At 44.0% G+C, this 19,127-nt stretch overlaps 1 protein-coding gene and 1 non-coding gene across 4 annotated transcripts in view; one reads left to right on the forward strand and one right to left on the reverse strand.

Annotated features, from left to right (window-relative positions):
- IFT81 (intraflagellar transport 81) overlaps nucleotides 1-18,854 on the forward strand; it is a 112,533-nt gene extending 93,679 nt beyond the window's left edge. The window contains exon 19 of one of the 3 annotated variants that reach the window (XR_004629046.1): nucleotides 3,923-4,307. Coding sequence is in view for 2 of the 3 variants with exons in the window: in XM_034672419.1 (XP_034528310.1) it covers nucleotides 18,834-18,839 (6 nt within the window). In the remaining variant the exon portion in view is untranslated. Of the gene's footprint in view, nucleotides 1-3,922; nucleotides 4,308-18,833 lie in introns of those variants that run through there. The other 2 variants (XM_034672419.1, XM_034672417.1) reach the window with 2 other exon arrangements.
- Nucleotides 10,247-10,353, reverse strand: LOC117795381. The gene has a single exon (XR_004619347.1). It is a non-coding gene; the product is annotated as a U6 spliceosomal RNA (small nuclear RNA).
- Nucleotides 18,855-19,127: the final 273 nt, after the last annotated feature.

Consider the following 19,127-nt stretch of genomic DNA (forward strand, 5'->3'; position numbering starts at 1 on the left):
ATATTTTGGAGGTTTAAGCAGTTCCATTTTTAATTTGTTGTCACAGTCACAGGACAAGACTTAGGTAACCTGTTTGATAAAGCAATTTTACTTTTAAGCAAGTAAGTAATTAAGAATTGGAGTCTGATCATTGTCCTGCACAGCATATTACCAGAGATAGTAACATTTTCTATTTTCCTATGGTTTACTAAGATGTTATAGCCCATTAGAGCATTTATAGAGATGATTACATTGTTAGCAGCAATCTCCAGCATACGCAGTACATTAATTCCCAGTAAAATGTGTTAGACACGCGCACACACACACATGCACGTGCACATGCAGACACAGAAAACACCATATTATAATACTTGAAAGGATAGCTTATTCTCAAGGATTCCTTGTTGCTTGATTTAGAATCAAATCAATGACATCAACTGTTAGCTACAAGGTAAGTGATTTTGAATAGTCAACAGATTCTTAAAACTTTCACCACTTAAGATACTTTTAAAGATGATCCATCCCATCAGATAACAGTCTGATCTTAAATTTTTAATTGTTATAAATTATTGCCCCAGCCTTGCTTTGCAGTTTCCTAATTCAAAACCTGGTGACTTTTATTTTTAATCTGACATTTACTCCTTTATAAGAACAGATTTTCCATGGGCGTGCCTATCTTGTGTACATTTCCATTATTTTATTGATGTTGAGCTAGAGTAATTGCTGTCGTCTCTGCACAGCCCTAATTAAGTAAATAACAGTTAATAGTACCCAAACTAATAGATTTTATAGGATAAGCAGTAAAGTTTGCTCTTACTGTTGTCAGAGACCCCTCCAACTGCACAACTTTTGAACCATGCTTTTTAGAGATATGAAAAAGGAAAATAAGATGATACCTACAAAACATTCCCAAGATCTTTAGTGCTCAAAGAAGATTTTAAAGGGGGGAAAGTCTCAAAGAAAAGGTAGTTTTATTCTAAGTAATAACAGAGATTAAATGTGAGTTTTGCAGAATATTTTTATAAAACATTATCTTTCAAATGTATGTTTTCTTATCCTCCCTCTAAAAACATATACAAAACTTTGAGCCAAAAAGAATATTCCTGCATGGTTTGTGCTGATTAATTTTGTCAGTATGTTTCAGGGGCCCTTTTCTCTCTAACCAGCTCTCCTTGTATTCTCAGATACTCTTCGCCAAATCAGAGCATTATTGATGTTCAGTTACGTATTCATTGCTTGGGAATTAGTATCTCGCTGTCAGCCTTCCTAACACAGGAGAGATTTCTAGCAACTACAAAGTGAATATATTTCTCTAAACTCTTTTTATCTGTGTCTTCCATAGATGGAATTCATATTCAGCTGTCAGCAGATTTATATAGAATCTGGTTTATCCAAATATTTGCAGTACCATCAAATCAAGAGTTTCTTTATTTCCTTATCATGCCCAGATATCTTACCTTGATCTTTTTGTTACAAAATCCAGATATGTTTATTTAACAAAGGCAGATCCAATATGTTCCTGGTTCAAACTCATTTTAGCATCTTTCTTTTTTTCTGTCCCTGACCCTCTCCAACTTTTTTTGTTCTCATATTTTTTTCTTCTTATGTGTATCATTCCATTACTACTTAAACTTTCTCTGATTGTATCTCACACATTCTCTTGCCACTAATAAGTTCACTGTTGGATCATCTTCCAATTTTTTTTTTTGTTGAGGCAAATTTGGTATATAACATTATATGAATTCCAAGTGAACAACATTATAATTAATCATCTGTGTACACTGATGATTATACAACTCTGTGATGATGGTACAGCTCTGTGAATGTATTAAACACTGAATGTGTGAATACACTAAAACCACTATAAATTCGTCAATTGTGTGATATGTGAATTATGCCCCCAATAAAACCGCTAAAAATAAAAATATAGTTCAATGCAACAGAAGTCAAATAATAGCAATCAGTTTAAAAAAAAAATAAAAAGCCCTCAGCAAACCCACTCTTCTCACTTCTCTGAGGCATTTCCAAAGTTAACTTTTGGAATATTCTTCCAGAAGTTTTCATTGTACACAAAGGGAGTTATATTCACTGTTCTGCAACTTGCTTTTTGCACCTAACAGTCTTTGCACTCTTATGCAAGTATATCTGTCAGAAAGAAAAAACAAAACAAAACACCTTAGAAGTAGGGGCACCTGGGTGGCACAGCGGTTAAGCATCTGCCTTCAGCTCAGGGTGTGATCCCAGCGTTGTGGGATCAAGCCCCACATCAGGCTCCTCTGCTATGAGCCTGCTTCTTCCTCTCCCACTCCCTGTGCTTGTGTTCCCTCTCTCTCTGGCTGTCTCTATCTCTGTCGAATAAATAAATAAAATCTTTAAAAAAAATTTTTTTTTAAATTTTAAAAAAACACCTTAGAAGTAGCATTATTGTTCAGAGGTATGTGCATTTAAAATTTTCCTAGATAGGGGGCGCCTGGGTGGCACAGCGGTTAAGCGTCTGCCTTCGGCTCAGGGCGTGATCCCGGAGTTATGGGATCAAGCCCCACATCAGGCTCCTCCGCTATAGGCCTGCTTCTTCCTCTCCCACTCCCCCTGCTTGTGTTCCCTCTCTCGCTGGCTGTCTCTATCTCTGTCAAATAAATAAATAAAATATTTTAAAAAATAAATAAATAAAATAAAATAAAATAAAATTTTCCTAGATAGGTACTGCCAAATTACTCTCCAAAAAGCTGGATAATTTGTAATCCCATCAGTTGTGTATGACAGAGCATAGTTTGTTGTTCCCTTATAAAGCTATACACCTTTATAGGTGTATAAAGCTAGATGTACTAGCTTTATAACATCTTTGTCATTATGATAGGTCTCAAGAATTATTTTAATTTGTATTTTTAAAATTATGAGTGAAAAAAATTATGAGTGAGGTTAGTTTTTTATGGCTTATTTTAATTGATAATGTGATATTTTTTCTAACTGAAAAGTCCATAATGTTAATTGTAGAAATTTTGAATAATTAAAATCATATATAATCCTACCACCCAGAGATTATCACCATTTACAATTTTACTTCTAGTCTTCTTTCTGTGAAATTTATCTTGTGTTCTTTTTTTAAGCAAATAATGAGGGTTGGTAGAGGAGCTTATTTTCATATTTAAAATACACAATTTACAAAAGGAGGTTATAATTCAGCTACTTAGAGTATTGCTTTGAGCTCTTTTAATCAAGGTGCTATATAAATATTCAGTGGACTGAGCTCCCCTGTGCCAAGGTTTTGGGATCAGCTAGTGGAAAACTCATTAGCATTCTTTCCTTGACACTGTACGGTCACTACCAGGGCTCAAACTGGATGAGATTTCCTGGGAGCCAACAGGTCTCTTAGTAAAGGAGATGGAGTTCTACAATCCTTTAATGGCATGGAAGATAGAGGAATCCTGTACTTTAAAAAACAAACACACATTTCATAATGCATGTTTATATATGGGTCCACATATATAATCATTTTTCTCACTCACACACATAAAACAAGATGAGATGAGATCATTGAGCCAGGATAGGAACATGCAGAAAGAGTGCTGGACACCTGGGGAACAGTGAAATGATTAGCATACAAGGTCAGCCATTCAGAGATACAAGTCCTGTATGGTAATCATATGTTTCCTTACCTGATTCTTCTGTGGACTGGAAGAGCATGGAATAAGGGATGGGTTTCTGTTCACAGTTATATTCCCTGTGCCTAGGTAAGTACACAGGCAACTTTGATCAGTGAAGAATGAATGAATAGAAGTGAAAGACTGTGACCTTAAATAAATCATTAATTGCTTTGGACCTCAGTTTCTTTCTCTGACAGATTCAAAGAATTATCAAAAGGATGAAATAAGGTAATGTTTGAAGGTGGTGGCTGAGACTGGCAGTCCCCTCCAAGCTGACTGTCTCCTCTTTATTTTTACAGAGCTAGATACAGTTGCCATTCAGGCCCTGCTCAAGGAGGCCCTACTGTAGCAACTGCCCAGGTATCATCATCTTGGTTAACCAGACGGAGAACAAACAATGCAGCTCTACAATTAGAAATAATTGCCAGTAGGACCTGGATACTTTGCCATCTTCACCACTGCCTCATTCTCAGTATTTAAGGGTATTTAATGTAAATCTAACACTAGAACTCCCATCAGGCTTTGGGTAAAGTTACAGAACATTTAGCACGCTTAGAATTGCATCCGTATGATGATTGTTTAAAAGCAGAGATGATAACTCAGGAAGGCACATGGTACAGGTTTAGAATAGTTGGTAGCTATTCTCAGAGTTGACCTGTTGTACATGATTGTAAATGAACGCCTGTCCTTTATGGCTTATCTTGTATCAAATTGTCAGAGGCTGGTCCAAGCAATGATTACATTTCAGAGTTAATGTAAAGAAATTTTAAAAATTCTATGAACATTTTGTGATTTACTCGAGATAGAGTGTTGACCTTTTAAGTTTGTTGAAAGAGGAAGCTAGTGTGTTGTAAAACCAGTTAAAATAAGAATAAACTTGGAAATATAAAATAGCATCAGCTCATAGCCCTTAGGGAGGATAACTAATGGCCCAGGCCCTAAAATTCCAATTTATTTAGAAATAAGTTTTTATAAAAACTTGATATAAATAGAAATATTTCTCAGTCCAGTCCTCTTTAATGAAATGCCATAAAAATAAAAGAGTAGCACATAAACTTTCCTTTTTTTCTATTTGTAACCAAAAGCATTGCATAATCAGGCAGGAACCAGGAAGTAAAAATAATCACAAAATTAAACCAAGTGATCTGTTTTCATTACTCCAGCAGGAGTAAAAAGTGAAGATAAACACAGCTAGCAAGTTCCCTTATCAAATTTGAAAATTCTTTCCTTGTCAGTCATTCCTTAGTAGCAGAATAAAAATGAAATTTTTATTAAGACTTCTAACTCAACACAGTCTTAAAAAAATTTTTTTAATTGTGGTAAAAAACACATAACCCAAAATTTACCATATTAACCATCTTTAAGAGCTCAATAGTGTTAAGTATATTCACATTGGGGTACGGTAGACCTCCATAATGTGTTCATGTTGCAAAACTGAAACTCTGTATCCATTAAACAACTCTCCATTCCCCTTCCCCCTGGCAACCACCATTCCACTTTCTGTCTATGAGTTTGAGTACTCTAGGTTCCTCATATAAGTGGAATCATAGAGTATTTATCTTTTTGTGACTGCTTTATTTCACCAATCACGATGTCCTCAAGGTTCACCCACACTGTAGCATGTGACAGGATTTCCTTCAAGACTGAACACTGTCCTTTTTAATATCATTTTTATGATACAGTCTATTCTACCCTTAAACATCTTTGCAGGTATCGTCTGTTTTAATGTTCCAGAACATGACTAAATACAGAATGATGAGAAGCAAGACGAAATGCACATTTGACCTTCCGAATTCTCCTGTCAAAAAATCAGAGGAGGTTATATAGTGATTACACACTGTAGGACTTTCTCAGAATGAGAAAAACTATTTGATGCTAAATTAGCGGTCATGACTCTAAAGACCTTTTCGCAAGCCGTTTGTATTGAAGGTTTTTAGTGTTTTTTCTAAAAATGCATTTGACCTGTTACAACTTTTTTTGGAAGTCCCTGCTAATCTATCTCTGCTCCTGGGTAATTTTTTTCCTTCAAGCCTGCAGACATTCTCTCCAACTTCTTCAGGTTGAGTTAGCTGTGTTCCTGTTTGTGAATAACCCTCCCCTCCTCTTCTGTCGTAGCGACAGCCTCATGTTCCACAGTTAAGAGAATGAAATTGCCAACTGTAGATATTGTTAGGTCACAGAACCTAAGAGGAGTAAGTTTTAAAAAGAAACAGAGCTCATTCATTTCCAGTCTTCCTACCTTAATTTTTTAACAGCTTTGTTGAGCTATAATTCACATACCATACAATTCACAATTTAAAAATTCAGTGGTTTTTAGCATATTCCCTGAGTTGCACAACCATCCCCACATTCACTTCGAGAACATTTCACCACCCCCAAAGGAAAGCCTGTACCCATTAGCAGTCGCTCCCCATTCCCCCCAGATCCCCCAGCCCCCAGCAACCACCAATCTACTCTCTACAGATTTGCCTATTCTGAAATTTCATATAAATGGAACCATACAGTATGTGGTCTGGCTTCTTAGCATAATGTTTTCAAGGTCATCCATGTTATAGAACATATCATTACTTTATCCCCCCTTTTTTTAAATTATGGAAAGATACACATAATATAAAATTTACTGCCATAATCATTTTTAAGTGTACATTTCAGTATTTTAAGTACCTTCTCATTGTTGTGCAACCAATCTCCAGAGCTCTCTTCATCTTGTAAAACTAAACTTTATTCCCATTAAACAACAGTTTTCCATTCTCCCTTTTTCTCGGCCTCTGGCAACCACGATTCTACTTTGTCTCTCTGAATTTGACTACTCCAGGTACCTCATGTAAGTGGAATTATACAGTATTTGAGACTGGTTTGTTCTGTTTAGCATAATAGCCTCAAAAACCTTGTCATTCATATGTCAGAACTTCCTTTCTGCTTCATTCCTTTTTATGACTGAATAATATTTCGTTGTATAGATGTACTACATTTTGTTTATCCATTCATCAGTTGATGGGCATTTGGGTTATTTCCACTTTTGGGGGGTTATGAAAAATGCTATTGTAAACATTCATAGACAAGTTTTTGTATAGACATGTTTTCAGCTCTCTTGGGCACATACCTTGAAGTAGAATGTCTGAGTCACATGGCAAACTCCATGTTTAACATTTTGTGGAACCGAGGAACTTTCTCATATCAACTGCATCATTTTACACCACCAAAGTAGGGAGGTTCCAGTTTCTCCACATCCTCACCCAGGATGCTGGAGAAAAGGATGTTGTTGCTGCCCACCTTCTTATTAGAGTCAACCTAGTAAGTGTGAAGTACTATCTCATTGTGCTTTTGTTGGCATTTCCCTGGGGGCTAATTTTCATGTGCTTATTGGCCATACTTCTTTGGATCAATGTCTGTTCAGATCCTTTGTCCATTGTTGAGTTGTAAGAGTTATTTATGTATTCTGACTACAAGTCCCTTGTCAGACGTATGACTAACAAATATTTTCTCTCATTCTGTGGGTGGCCTTTTTCTCTTTCTTCATGGTGTCCTTTGAAGGATTTTAATTTCAATGAAGTCCAATTATCTGTTTCTTTTTTTGACACTTGTATTTTTGGTATTGTATCTAAGAAGGTTTTGCCTAACCCAAAAGCACGAAGATTGGAGCGCCTGGCTGGCTTAGTTGGAAGAGGATGTGAGTCTTGATCACGGGGTTGTGAGTTCGAGCCCCATGTTGTTGTTAGAGATTATTTTAAAAAATAAATAAATAAATTTAGGGAAAAAAAAGGTACAGAGATTTACTCCTGTTTTCTTCTAAGAGCCTTTAGTAGTTTCAGCTCTTATATTTAGGTCTATGATTCATTTTTGGTTGATTTTTATATAAATTATATATATATGATGTAAGGAAGAGATCCAACCTCAGTATTCTGCATGTGTGTACCCATTTGTCCCAGCACCAAAGACCATTCATTCCCCACCCCTGTCATTGAATTGTCTTAGCACCCTTGTTGAAAATCAATTGACCATAATTGTGAGAGTTCATTTCTGGATTTTCAATTCTATTTCATTGATCTGTCTATATATATCCTCATGCCAGTACCACACCGTTTTGATTGCTGTGACTTATGGAGTGAGTTTTGAAATGAACTTTGAATCTTCTAACTTTGGTTTTCCTTTTCAAGATTGTTTCGGCCATTCTGAAAGGATGACTTTCAGATTTTTGTCATGTACTGAGTCAGGAAAGATCAATTTAGGTAAGGTGGGTCAAATGAAGAGTTCTGCTTTTTCTGTGTGAGTTTGAGGTGCCTATTGGACACCCAAGAGGAACCGTCCAGTAGGAGCTTCTTGTAGGATTCTGGTATTCCAAGGAGAGGTTAGAGCTTGAGATAAATAAAGATGTGAGACTCAAGAGCATGTAGGTCTCATCACCCTTCCCATCTGTTCCTCCATCCCTCTATGCTGTCTTTTCTCAAGTTATTGTCTTACAGCTTCCTGGGTACTCCAGACCAGAGAGATTTCCCCATGTTGTTATTCTCTGGAAGCCTTTCCATTTATGGAACTGCCTCCAGCAAGGTTGAAAACCACTACCCCTCAACCTTTCAATTCTTCCTTTTCACTTACATATTAAATATGCAATCATCCAGGGACACCAGAAGGGATGAGTCGGTTTGGGGGAAGGGAACTTTGGAAACAGAAGCTGGTTCAGATTTGGATGGGCCCAGAAATCATTGCTAGGTGGTAGGGATGGTGGAGCCTGGAAAGAAAGTGGAATGGAGAATGGAGAGTCACTATAGCACACAGGAGGCTCTGCTACTGCTACTCCACTGTGGCATTTCCAGCTCTTCCAGCTCAAAAGGATTTTTGATATCTTTTGGGGGCTAAAGATGTCACAAAGGAAGGTCAGGAAGGGCCTTTCCAGGGAAATCAACGCCTTGCTGTGATCATCATGTTACAGAGTCTGATTTAAAATTTTGCAGATGTAGGGGCGCCTGGGTGGCACAGCGGTTAAGCGTCTGCCTTCGGCTCAGGGCGTGATCCCGGCGTTGTGGGATCGAGCCCCACATCAGGCTCCTCCGCTATGAGCCTGCTTCTTCCTCTCCCACTCCCCCTGCTTGTGTTCCCTCTCTCGCTGGCTGTCTCTATCTCTGTCAAATAAATAAATAAAATCTTAAAAAAAAAAATTTTGCAGATGTAGGGGCATCTGGGTGGCTCAGTCGGTTAAGCGTCTGCCTTTGGCTCAGGTCATGATCCCATGGTCCTGGGATCGAGCCCCGGGTAGGGCTCCCTGCTCAGTGGGGAGTCTTCTTTTCCCTCTCCCTCTGCCTCTCCCCATGCTTGTGCTCTCTTGCTCTCTCTGTCAAATAAATAAAAATAAAATCTTTTAAAATTTTTTTTGCAGATCTAGGATGGTGGTGATGGTTGTACAACAGTGCCAATAAACTTAGACTTAAAAATGGTTAAAATGGTAGAATTTATGTTATGCATATTTCACGACTATTAAAAATGTTTTGCAGATAGAGAAACAAGATCCCAGGGCCTGGAATGTTTCCATCTATCCCCTAAGATACCTCTTTTCCTGTTATCAAAAGATCTGAGACACCCCGTTGGTAATCAGAAGCTCTTATGGGGGGGCGCCTGGGTGGCTCAGTCGTTAAGCGTCTGCCTTCGGCTCAGGGCGTGATCCCGGCGTTATGGGATCAAGCCCCACATCAGGCTCCTCTGCTATGAGCCTGCTTCTTCCTCTCCCACTCCCCCTGCTTGTGTTCCCTCTCTCGCTGGCTGTCTCTATCTCTGTCAAATAAATGAATAAAATCTTTAAAAAAAGAGAGAGAGAGAGAGAGAGAAGCTCTTATGGGGAGCCAGGAAAGTAGCTGCAGAGGCCTGAGATGTTTTTACTTCCGATTATGTACATACAGCTCTGCGGCGGCCGGGAAACTGACCAGGAGACCGTGTCCCTGTCCTCACCTCCCTAATGCCATATAAATACCACCAAATCCCTGTTGTGGAGGGGTCTCCTTTTGCAATACCCTCAGGCCATCCCTCTGTTTGTTGGTACACCTGATGGAGTCTAAGTAGAGGGTAGCTGAGTGAGTGTAGCTTCCTTGGGTTGTCCATGGTGGGGAGGCCCCAGCTGCCACATACAAGAAGACCAGAGGGTGGGTAGAGGTCAGCCCCTAACTGGAAGTTCACAGTCACCCCAGCTACACATCTCTCATGACCTATCTGCCTTTAAGTGGCAGACCTTACTATTGTTGGATTCTTGCTAGTTTTCTTCTCAGAAATTAACCTTATGAAGAGCCTCTGGGGGCCTCTCCTACCTGATCCTTTGCCCTGGGCCCCTGTCTTCCTTTCCCACTTCTCCTCACCAGTAAAACCCATTTCTGCTTTCTGCCGTGCCTGTGTGTACACATCTCCAGCACAAGGGAAGGAGACCTGGGGGCCTTGGTGATTTTTCATTTAGGACTAGCATAAGATTGAAGCATGGCCAACCAAACCCAAACCTGAGCCCGTGGATAGCTCAGATTTTAAAAAGCACTCACCAAGTCTTTCCAAATGCCATGTTTCGCCAGTTCTTCCTTTCACTTGACTTGACATCTTTGGACCCCCACAGTGTTGTTTTATCACCTGCCTCCATCCCGATTTTTTTTTCAAACATGGAACACCAGGTGAATTTGCTTGCCATTCTTGTGCAAGGCCCACGCTGACCTTCTGTGCGTCATTTCAATTTTAGTAAATGCGCTACTGAAGCAAGTACCCTCCATTCAGATGTTGAGGGTCGCTTGACTTTGCCTTTGTCAGCTGCCGTTTTCTGTCCCCTGCCTGACATGACACAGGTTTCACATTGTGGCTCTGCCCACGCTGGGCCGCCAGGGAGGGCACTGAGCAACATCAGCTTTAATTTCTACATCCTCTTGGACAGGACAACCTCATTAGGAGTCCATTACACTTTGAAAATGCTAAAACCAAATCACTCCATTCTCTCTCTCTCTTTTTTTGTCTTAAAGAAAGGAGAGGGGCCCCCCTTTCATAGTCTTTGAGAATCACAAAAAGTGGGTGGCAAGGAAGGAGGGCGGCTGCGCAGATCCCCGGGTGTGAAAGGGCAGCAGAAGTGGTCAAGTGTGCCTCATTTGATGGCATTCACACGGAGCTGTGGACTTCGACCATTCTGGCCCCGAAGCCGCAGCACCTGCTTGGTGTAAGTCAGCTCAGTCCCCTCTCAGTGAGCTTCGGGAATCTGTTAGCCTTGCCCCTAAAGTTAGATTCCATGCTGTCTCAGAAGAATGGTAGAGGGAGAGAGAAGGGGAGGGATGAATGAGAGAGAAGCTGGGAAAAGATTTGTACTGATGCTAGAAAAAAAAAGAAAGCTGTTTGTGGGTTTGCTTATGCAAGGTAGAGTGCAAATATCTTGACCTGGCAGTTGTTCGCACCCCTGACTACCTTCCAAACTCTCTCTCTCTCTCTCTCTCTCTCTCTCTCTCTCACACACACACACACACACACACACACACACACACACCAGACACACAAAGCAATTCAAAGCTCTGGTCTGGAAAATCTTTCCACGGGGTGTCCATTGGTTGCCTTGTGATGACAGGTTTAATGGTTTTATATCTCTGCATTCCACTGAGACCACCTACCCAGAGGCCACACCCTACTGACCTGGTTAGCCAGGGCCTGAGACTCCGCATGGGAACACAGGGGCAGTGCGGATCGAGGATCGGGAGACCTGTGCTCTGGCTTGGGTGAATCACTCTGACTTGCTGTGTGACTGCATGCATGTTGCTTGCCCTCTCTGTTATTCAGGGTTCCAAACAATAAAATGGGACTGATGGTTCCCGTCTCATAGAAATGGCACAAGACAGAGTAAACTATGGTCCTCCAAGTGCTTATGCTTCTAGGAGTCGAGAAATCAGGGAAAACCTAGGTTTTCTCTCTCTCTCCCTCTCTCTCTGTTGTTGTTGTTGTTGTTGAGTTAGGGTACCTTGGGCTCTCTTATGCAAGCCCTTAGAAGACATTTAATCAGAGAGTAAGACTGGGGGGGGGAGGGGAAGCAAACCTGCTCATGAAAGAAGAGCCTTGAAGTCCCTTAAATGTTTCCTTCCAGACAGAAGTCCAGGAGATTCTTTTGTAGTTTCTAGCCAACAACCTCAAGTGGGGGATAGAGGTGCTTTTTTTTCTTTCTTTCTTCCAGTTTCCCTTTCTGGCCTGATGTCTCTTTGAATGACACTGCTCAGGTGTAGGTTATGGTAGAAAACAATGCCCAGCTGCTCAAGTCTGTCTATGGGGTGAAACATTGATCAGCCTGCCTTGTCAGTGGGTAAAAAAAGGACAGCCTTTTTATTGATGTGTGTTTGATTGTTCATTTAATCCGCCCAGCTGATTCCGTGCCCTCTGATGGTCTGGGCATCTGTGGTAAAGGTGCGTCTGGAGGGAAACACCATGGTCTGCCATTCTAGATCGAGTACGGTCCCCAAGAACTAACCTTAGGCTTCTCGTTCTTGTGCAAGAGCCTCAGGTTCTCAAGCTGCTGTCCCAGCCTCCTCTTGTTGCTGCAACAAATTACCACAAACTTAAAACAACACAAATGTATTTTCTTAATTTTGGGAGGGCACAAGTCAGGAAGCTGTCTTCCTTCAGGAGGCTCCAGGGGAGAATCCAACTCAGTGCCTTCTCCAGCTTCTAGAGGCCACCGTGCTCCTTGGCTTGCAGCCCCTTCTCTGTCTTCCAGGTGGGCCACCCCAGCTTCTGTCGCACTTCTCTCTAGCAGACCCTTCTGCCCTCAGGGGCCAAGGACCCTGGTGATTAAGCCGAGCCCCACCCTCTGCTTTCCTGGGTTTCTCAGGACCTCGGGGCGGAGCCAGTGGGGAAGTGCATTGATTAGAGTCTGTGGAACTTTCTTTAGGGCAGGAGGCAGCCCGACCTTACGGGCCCGTTGAGCCCCCTCCCCATCAAAGGTGTCGATGACCATGACGATGGAAAGAACTAAGCGCCCGGGAATAAAAAGAAGAGGGACCCAATATGTCTAATTATAAGAAGCTCGTTTGGGAAGGGTGGAAGCAGGCCAAGGGGTCGACGCCACATAAGCGCAGCCTCATTGACGACGTTCTCCTTTACCCGGATTTTGGAAATATCTCACCAGAGCACCACCATATTTTCCATCCTTTAAGGCCTTTATTTTTAGTTTGGGGTATTTTCTATTGTTTGAAGGTTGCCTTGCAACCCGTTTGCCTGGAGGGTTTAAACAATATAGAGTTTCTTTGCTGAGCAGCAACAGTAGCCAAGAGAGACCGAATATAAACTTTTAAGTCTATTTTCTCAGAGTTTGTACATCAGCGATGGCTTTAAACAGAAGAGCTCAGGCCCCCTGGCTTGCCTGTCCCTGGGGGAGGGGGAAAGGGTGGCTTGTGGAGAACATTTTGTGTTCTCTTATCTTTCATACTAGTGGAAGGGGATAAGCACCAGAATAGGAAAACAAAATATCTGGCTATTAATATACCCTAAGTCCTCTAGCACATGGATTGGATTTGTTTATTTGTGAAAGAGAAGGATGCTTCTCTCTGACCATGGGCTCCCCTGCCAGCTGGAAGGGAATGGCAGGCATAGTGCCCTCCATAAGGTGAAGGGGAGAGGGAACCAGGGCCTAACTTCCCACTTAGAAGAGAAAACCCTCAGACTTTTCTCAAGAAAAGTTGCTTTTCTGCTCAACTTGCCTCAAGCCCCAGCAGCATCACTCAGGGAAATCAGGAAAGAAAGAAAAAAATAGCAAAGCAGGAGGATTCACCACGAAAGGGCCCAAGAGTGCCCCTACCTCTCCCACCAGACGTGCATGCAGCACCCTCCTCGTGTCCAGGCTGGGGAACCAGAGGACTGGGGAACCTTCCTGGAAGAAAGGCCATGCAGGTTCCTCAGGCCAACCACTTAGTTGGCAGGGAGCAGGGCAGACACAGGAGCATATCCCCCCATCGGAGGACGAGCCCTTAACGAGAAAGGCTACCCTGCTGAGCTCAGGTTCAGGGGGCTACTGTCCTCGAATAGTTCCCTTGGGCCTCTTAGGGGTTTGAAGAAAGCAGTGTCCCAGAGTAGACAGAGTTTTCTGGAGGGGCAGATGGCTAATTAATTATAAACCTTCTAGCTGGGAAAAAGCCAGAAGAGATGAGATTTCTTCTGGGGGCGGGGGCAGGAGCACGCACACGCCTCAGAGCCCCATCCCTGCCATGTCTTGAACAAGTTTCAGAGTGCTCTTTGACTGCCTCAAGAGGTCTCTGCTTGCCACCCACCAGGGTCAGGCCTTCTCAGGTTCCCGGGAACATTCTGATTAGCCAGGAGTCCCAGGCACACACACGGAGAAGAGGAGGACAGGATTGGCAGGGCCTGCCCTCTCCAAGAGCAAACAGGGACAAAGGTCGGTGTACTTAAGGCTGCCTCTCCCAGCCAGGCCAGATGCCCCAGGTTGTCGCCTGCGTTGCTACATGATGCAGGAATCCGTCATCTCTGTGCCTGCTGGGTCACCCATTACCCCAGATCCAATTCCCAGGCAGGGAAGGTGAGGACACCTGAGCAGAAGCAAAGGCTTTGGCATTCAACAGCTCTGAGACAGAAATGCTGTCGTGTCTTTACCTGTTCGGTGGAGAGCCAAACGTGTTACACGTTATGATGCCATTGTGGAAATATGTGTGAAAGGAACAATTTATAAGCTAGCTCTCCTGCCTGTCTTGGGAAAGGGGGCTCTCTGAGTGAACCGCAGCTCTTCAAACACTCAGAATTAGAACAAACGTTCTTTGTGATGATTTCTTATACTCTTATTTCACTGCCCCCGCAGAGCGTTTGAATTTGTCTCTGCTCCCGCCGGGTCTAGGTATCCGTTGGGCTCCCCTGTGAGAATCTAAACACGTTGGAGTTCACTGAGGTTGCCAAGCATAAACCAGTCTGGCCCAGATTTGGCGTGAGGGTGAGCAGGGAAGGAAGCTTGGTGCTTTATGAAATCATCACGGCTCCAGCCCACAGCCCTTCTTGTTTGGGATTAGAATTAGAAGTGGTGTTTGCTTGTTTTCCTTCTCCATACCTGGGAATCGTCTTCAGCCAATGGAATGACGAAATGGCATCTAAAGTTCATCGAGGTGCCGTGCTAAGCGCTCTACCTGAATTACCTCATTTCACTTCCACCTCACACCTGTGAGGGAGACATGACCGATCCCCAACCTGTAGGTGAGGACCAAGGCTCAGAGGAGTTGAGCAGCATACTCGCAGTGACCTGCTTCAGTCATCGGCGAACCTGGCTTGCTAGACCCTATTCTGAGCACTGACGAAGAAGAAACAGGAGGACAAGTATTTCTGAGGGCTGCAGTTGTGGACAGGTTTCTTAGAAGCTAGGGCCCTTGTGATTTATGTTCCATGGGGCCATCTGAGGAAGTTGTTTAGTTTCTGAGGTGATAGATGAGGGCAGAGTGTAGGCTGAAGGGTAATTCGGGACAGTGTTTCTTGTCTGGTCCCCATCAGGGAATCCACAGGCCGACTTCTGGTCTGTGTTTATATCATTATTTTTAAGGCACCAACACCAGCTCAGCAGCTCTAAGCTTTCTCTTCCTTTAGCCATCCTCCATGAGGAAAGAAGCCAAGAGGGAGAGTTTCCCCAACCATTTCCCTCAGTGCAGCTGATCCCAACTTGAAACCTAAGACCTGTCACACTGTGGCCCAACTGAAGCCTGGCTAAGCCGCATGTCTTTAGACCCAGCAGGAAGCCATTCCCTGCTCTTGTATCAAGAACCACCTCTGGGCTCGGGGGCTCTGCTTCCATGGTTGGACCTCAGGGGGTCAGCTGGCTGCTGCAGCCGGTCAGTAACAATCCTATAGACTGGGACGGTCAGCAGCAGTTTACTGGAAGAGAGGGGGGAGGGGCCCAGGATTTGCTTGTGGAATTTGGGGCCTCTTCTGGAAAAGTAGTCTCTTTGGAAACGGAAGGTGGTAGAGGAGTTCCTATAACACTGAAAGAGCCCATTGGTTGCTCTGAGGGGAGCGGTGATCCAGTGCCATGCCCTGCCCCCCACAACTAGGATTCCTGCTCCTGCCTTCAGAGCCATCCATCACCCTTTGTCCTGGCTGACGGAATTCTGCTATGGATGGGCAATGTGGGTAGTGAACCCCTGGGGCCTCCTGGCCACTCGCAGGTCACAGGACCCTCCAACCTGATGCTCCAGCAAGACTTTGGTTCCATCCCGCCCGGCTACCTCTGTCACACAGACGACATTCATCAGCTTTGCTCCACTCTGCGATTCTGAATTACCCTCTCTGGCGACTGGCAAGCGGCACCGGCAATCCCCTCCCAGTGTCCTGATATCCCCTGGTTAATAAGCAGCTCACATAAAGACACCAAGGACTGTTGCAAGAGGGGGAGAAAGGCTGAGGTTCTCTGAATACAGGCCAGGAAGCCCTGGACTTGGCCCAGGAACTTGGTGGCTGCTTCTGTTCTCTGCCCTTTAGTAGCCTTCCTCACGGGTTACGGAAGGAAGAGAAGCCTGAATGCCTCATCTAAAGCTGGGGTGGACCGTGAGGCCATGAGATATTCATTAATCAATGAGAGACTCTTGCTGAAGCCTGAGGTCCCTTCCTGGAGGATTCTTGTCCTCTCTAGAAGAGCATAAATTTCTGCCCTTTGTCCTTTCAAACCTATTTCTAGAAGGGTCCTAGGTCCCTGTTAATTAAAGTACTAATCATCCACTTCCCTCTCTCCTGTCTTTCTGAGCTGCCCAGATGGCACTCTTCCCACCAACCACCCCCCACCTCCTGTACTATGTTTTATTCCCTGGAGTTTGGAGAAGTCCTTGAGATGTCCCTGTGAAAGGAACTAGTGGGGAGTGTCAGACACCCCCCTTATTGTCACTCTGGTCTGAATCAAACCCACAAGGGGAGCTGGAGCCCTCTCCCTGGAACTGCCTATTGTCAAGGTCCTGGTCACCTTTAAAGCCTCCTGCAGGGATCCCCATTGCCAACAGAGCCTTTTGCTGAGGCCCAGCTGTGACTTTTTAGACTTGGAAATCCCTAGGCAAATATGTCTCACTTAATCCTCACCCAGCTGGCCCCCAGTGGAGACTCCTTTGGCCAAACTTATCAAGTACCACTAGTTCTTGCAGCAAACGTTCCCTTTGTTCCCGGCGTTGTGTTCAGGGCGGGGAATACAGGATAAACAAGGTAAGGTCCCTGTCCTTAAAGAGCAACCAGACTATCAGAGGAGACACGTGCTATGGGCCTCTCTCATTTGGAATGCCTCAGACCCAGCACCCCTCTGCCTCTCCAGGCTCTGGACAGCCCTGCTCTCCGCCATTTACCAGCCCCGTGACTTCAGCTTCATGATTCCCCTAGGCCTCAGGTTGCTCATCTGTAGAGTGGGGTCATTGATGGTATCTATCTCATAGAGACATTGTGAGGATTAAATAGAACCTCTTCTATCTAAGGCACATAGGGCTAAATACATACTGACTGTTACTATTTTCCTCCTGAAGGTAACGTGTGCCGGGGGGTGGTAGAAGCAGGCCAAGCTGGGTTGACCCCCATCTTGCAGGCAGACATGGCTCTTCTGAGCATCATCTTCATGGGTGATGATAATTTCCTTAATCCAAATAAATTGGCTGATGTATGGGAAAGTACCTTTCGCCACGTGTCAGCCTCTCGGGACTTCTTAAGATCTGAAGACCCGAAAGCTCCAGGAAGCTAGAAGGGATTCGGAGAGAAGCCAGCACCTCCCTTAGGAAATGTCCCCGTTCTCCCAGTTAATCCTCAAGGCTTGACCCTCCGGGGATTCGGTTCTCATTCCCCCGGAGAGGCGGGCTCTGTGATCAAGTGTTCCCTCCCTCTGTCCTCTGTGCTTCTGTACTAAGTACCTGGAGGCCCTCGTCCTGTCCACACTCAGGCACCACTCGGCCCGAGATAGCCATTCAGCTGCTCTAATCTCTCCCCACAGCCCCGTCTCCCCCTCTCCGCAGCCCCCACTTCGTCCCTTGTTCCCCTAGCCCCTTAATCAAATTAAGGGAAAGAAGAGCATTTAGATAGGGTTACTAAATATACTTCTGTTCAGGGGAGGGAGAAAAAGGGAAGAGTTGGGGGAGGAGGCGAGTGTGAAATTCCTTAACGGAATGTGCTCTGAGAGCCTCCTTTCTCTCGAATAAGCCCCAGAATCACCTATCTGGGTGGAGTTTTCTCTCTGGCAAAGTGCTTTCACAAACATTATCTCATTACGATACAGGCCTGGTGGCAGAGTGCCCACTCCCCAGAAAGGTCTGCCGAGGCCATCGTGCCTCACGAGCCGGTCTGACCCTGGTCTATATATCTCACAGGACACCCTGGCCCCACAGAGGTGACTCGGCCTTCTGTGGGGCATGACACCAACAGAGGGGCCGCTCACGGCTGGAGGTCACAGTTTTCCCTTCTGTGTTCCACAACCCCCCCCCCCAGATCCGGAATCTTCTGAACGTTTTTACCTTTTTAAAAACTGTAAAGCGCCAATTGTAGAAACTTTTGAAAACATACTAACGTCTCAAGGGGAGATCGAGAGTCATCCACAGTCCACAACTTAATTCCTGGCGATATCTTGAGATAGCTCTTTGAAGCGTTTCTGAATTGCACCGATGTATTTGCATATGTGTGTGCATTTGTGCAAGAGGAACCGTATTCACACCTATTGTTTGTACTCAGCTTTTGTATTGAATGTCTTTTGTGTCCCACTTCATCAGAAATTCTTCTGACATATTACTTTAAAATAGCATGAATTTGGATTTTTTTTTCCTTATTGAAAAAAGAAGACATGTCCATTTTGAAATGATCGTTGTTCACATTGATTGAGTCTTTTAAGGCTGGGGACCCTGCTCAGCACCTTGCACTCACGATCATGTTTAATTCTCACAGCAACTCTCCCTGGTAGATGCTGACAAAGTCATTTTACAGAGAAGGGAGAGAGGCCTCAGGTGAAGGAGCTCCTCCTCACCAGCAAAGGGACTTCACACGCACTGTTTCATCAAACTGTCTACACCAGTGGCCTTATTTAATGACAACATAATGCTCTTTAACGTGTACTTGCGGTGATTAACCATTCCCTTTTGTTGGACGTTGAAGGGTTTGGCTTTGTAGTTTTTTAGCAATGATCATCTTCGCATGAAATCATCTTTGTTCACATCTCCTGTTACTTCTTTAGACTCATTTCCTTTTTTTTTTTTTTTTTAAAGATTTTATTTATTTATTTGACAGAGATAGAGACAGCCAGCGAGAGAGGGAACACAAGCAGGGGGAGTCGGAGAGGAAGAAAGCAGGCTCATAGCAGAGGAGCCTGATGTGGGGCTTGATTCCACAACGCTGGGATCACGCCCTGAGCCGAAGGCAGACGCTTAACCGCTGTGCCACCCAGGCGCCCCTAGACTCATTTCCTAATGAGTGACGTTACTGAGTCATCCTTTTTCAAGTCTTGTTACTTAGTACCCAGCGCCTTTCCGGAAGGCCAGCGGGCACTCCCGGCGCGTCTAAGCGAAGATCCTCTCCAGGAAC

Source organism: Ailuropoda melanoleuca, chromosome 12, assembly GCF_002007445.2.
Source record: "Ailuropoda melanoleuca isolate Jingjing chromosome 12, ASM200744v2, whole genome shotgun sequence".
NCBI lineage: Eukaryota > Metazoa > Chordata > Mammalia > Carnivora > Ursidae > Ailuropoda > Ailuropoda melanoleuca.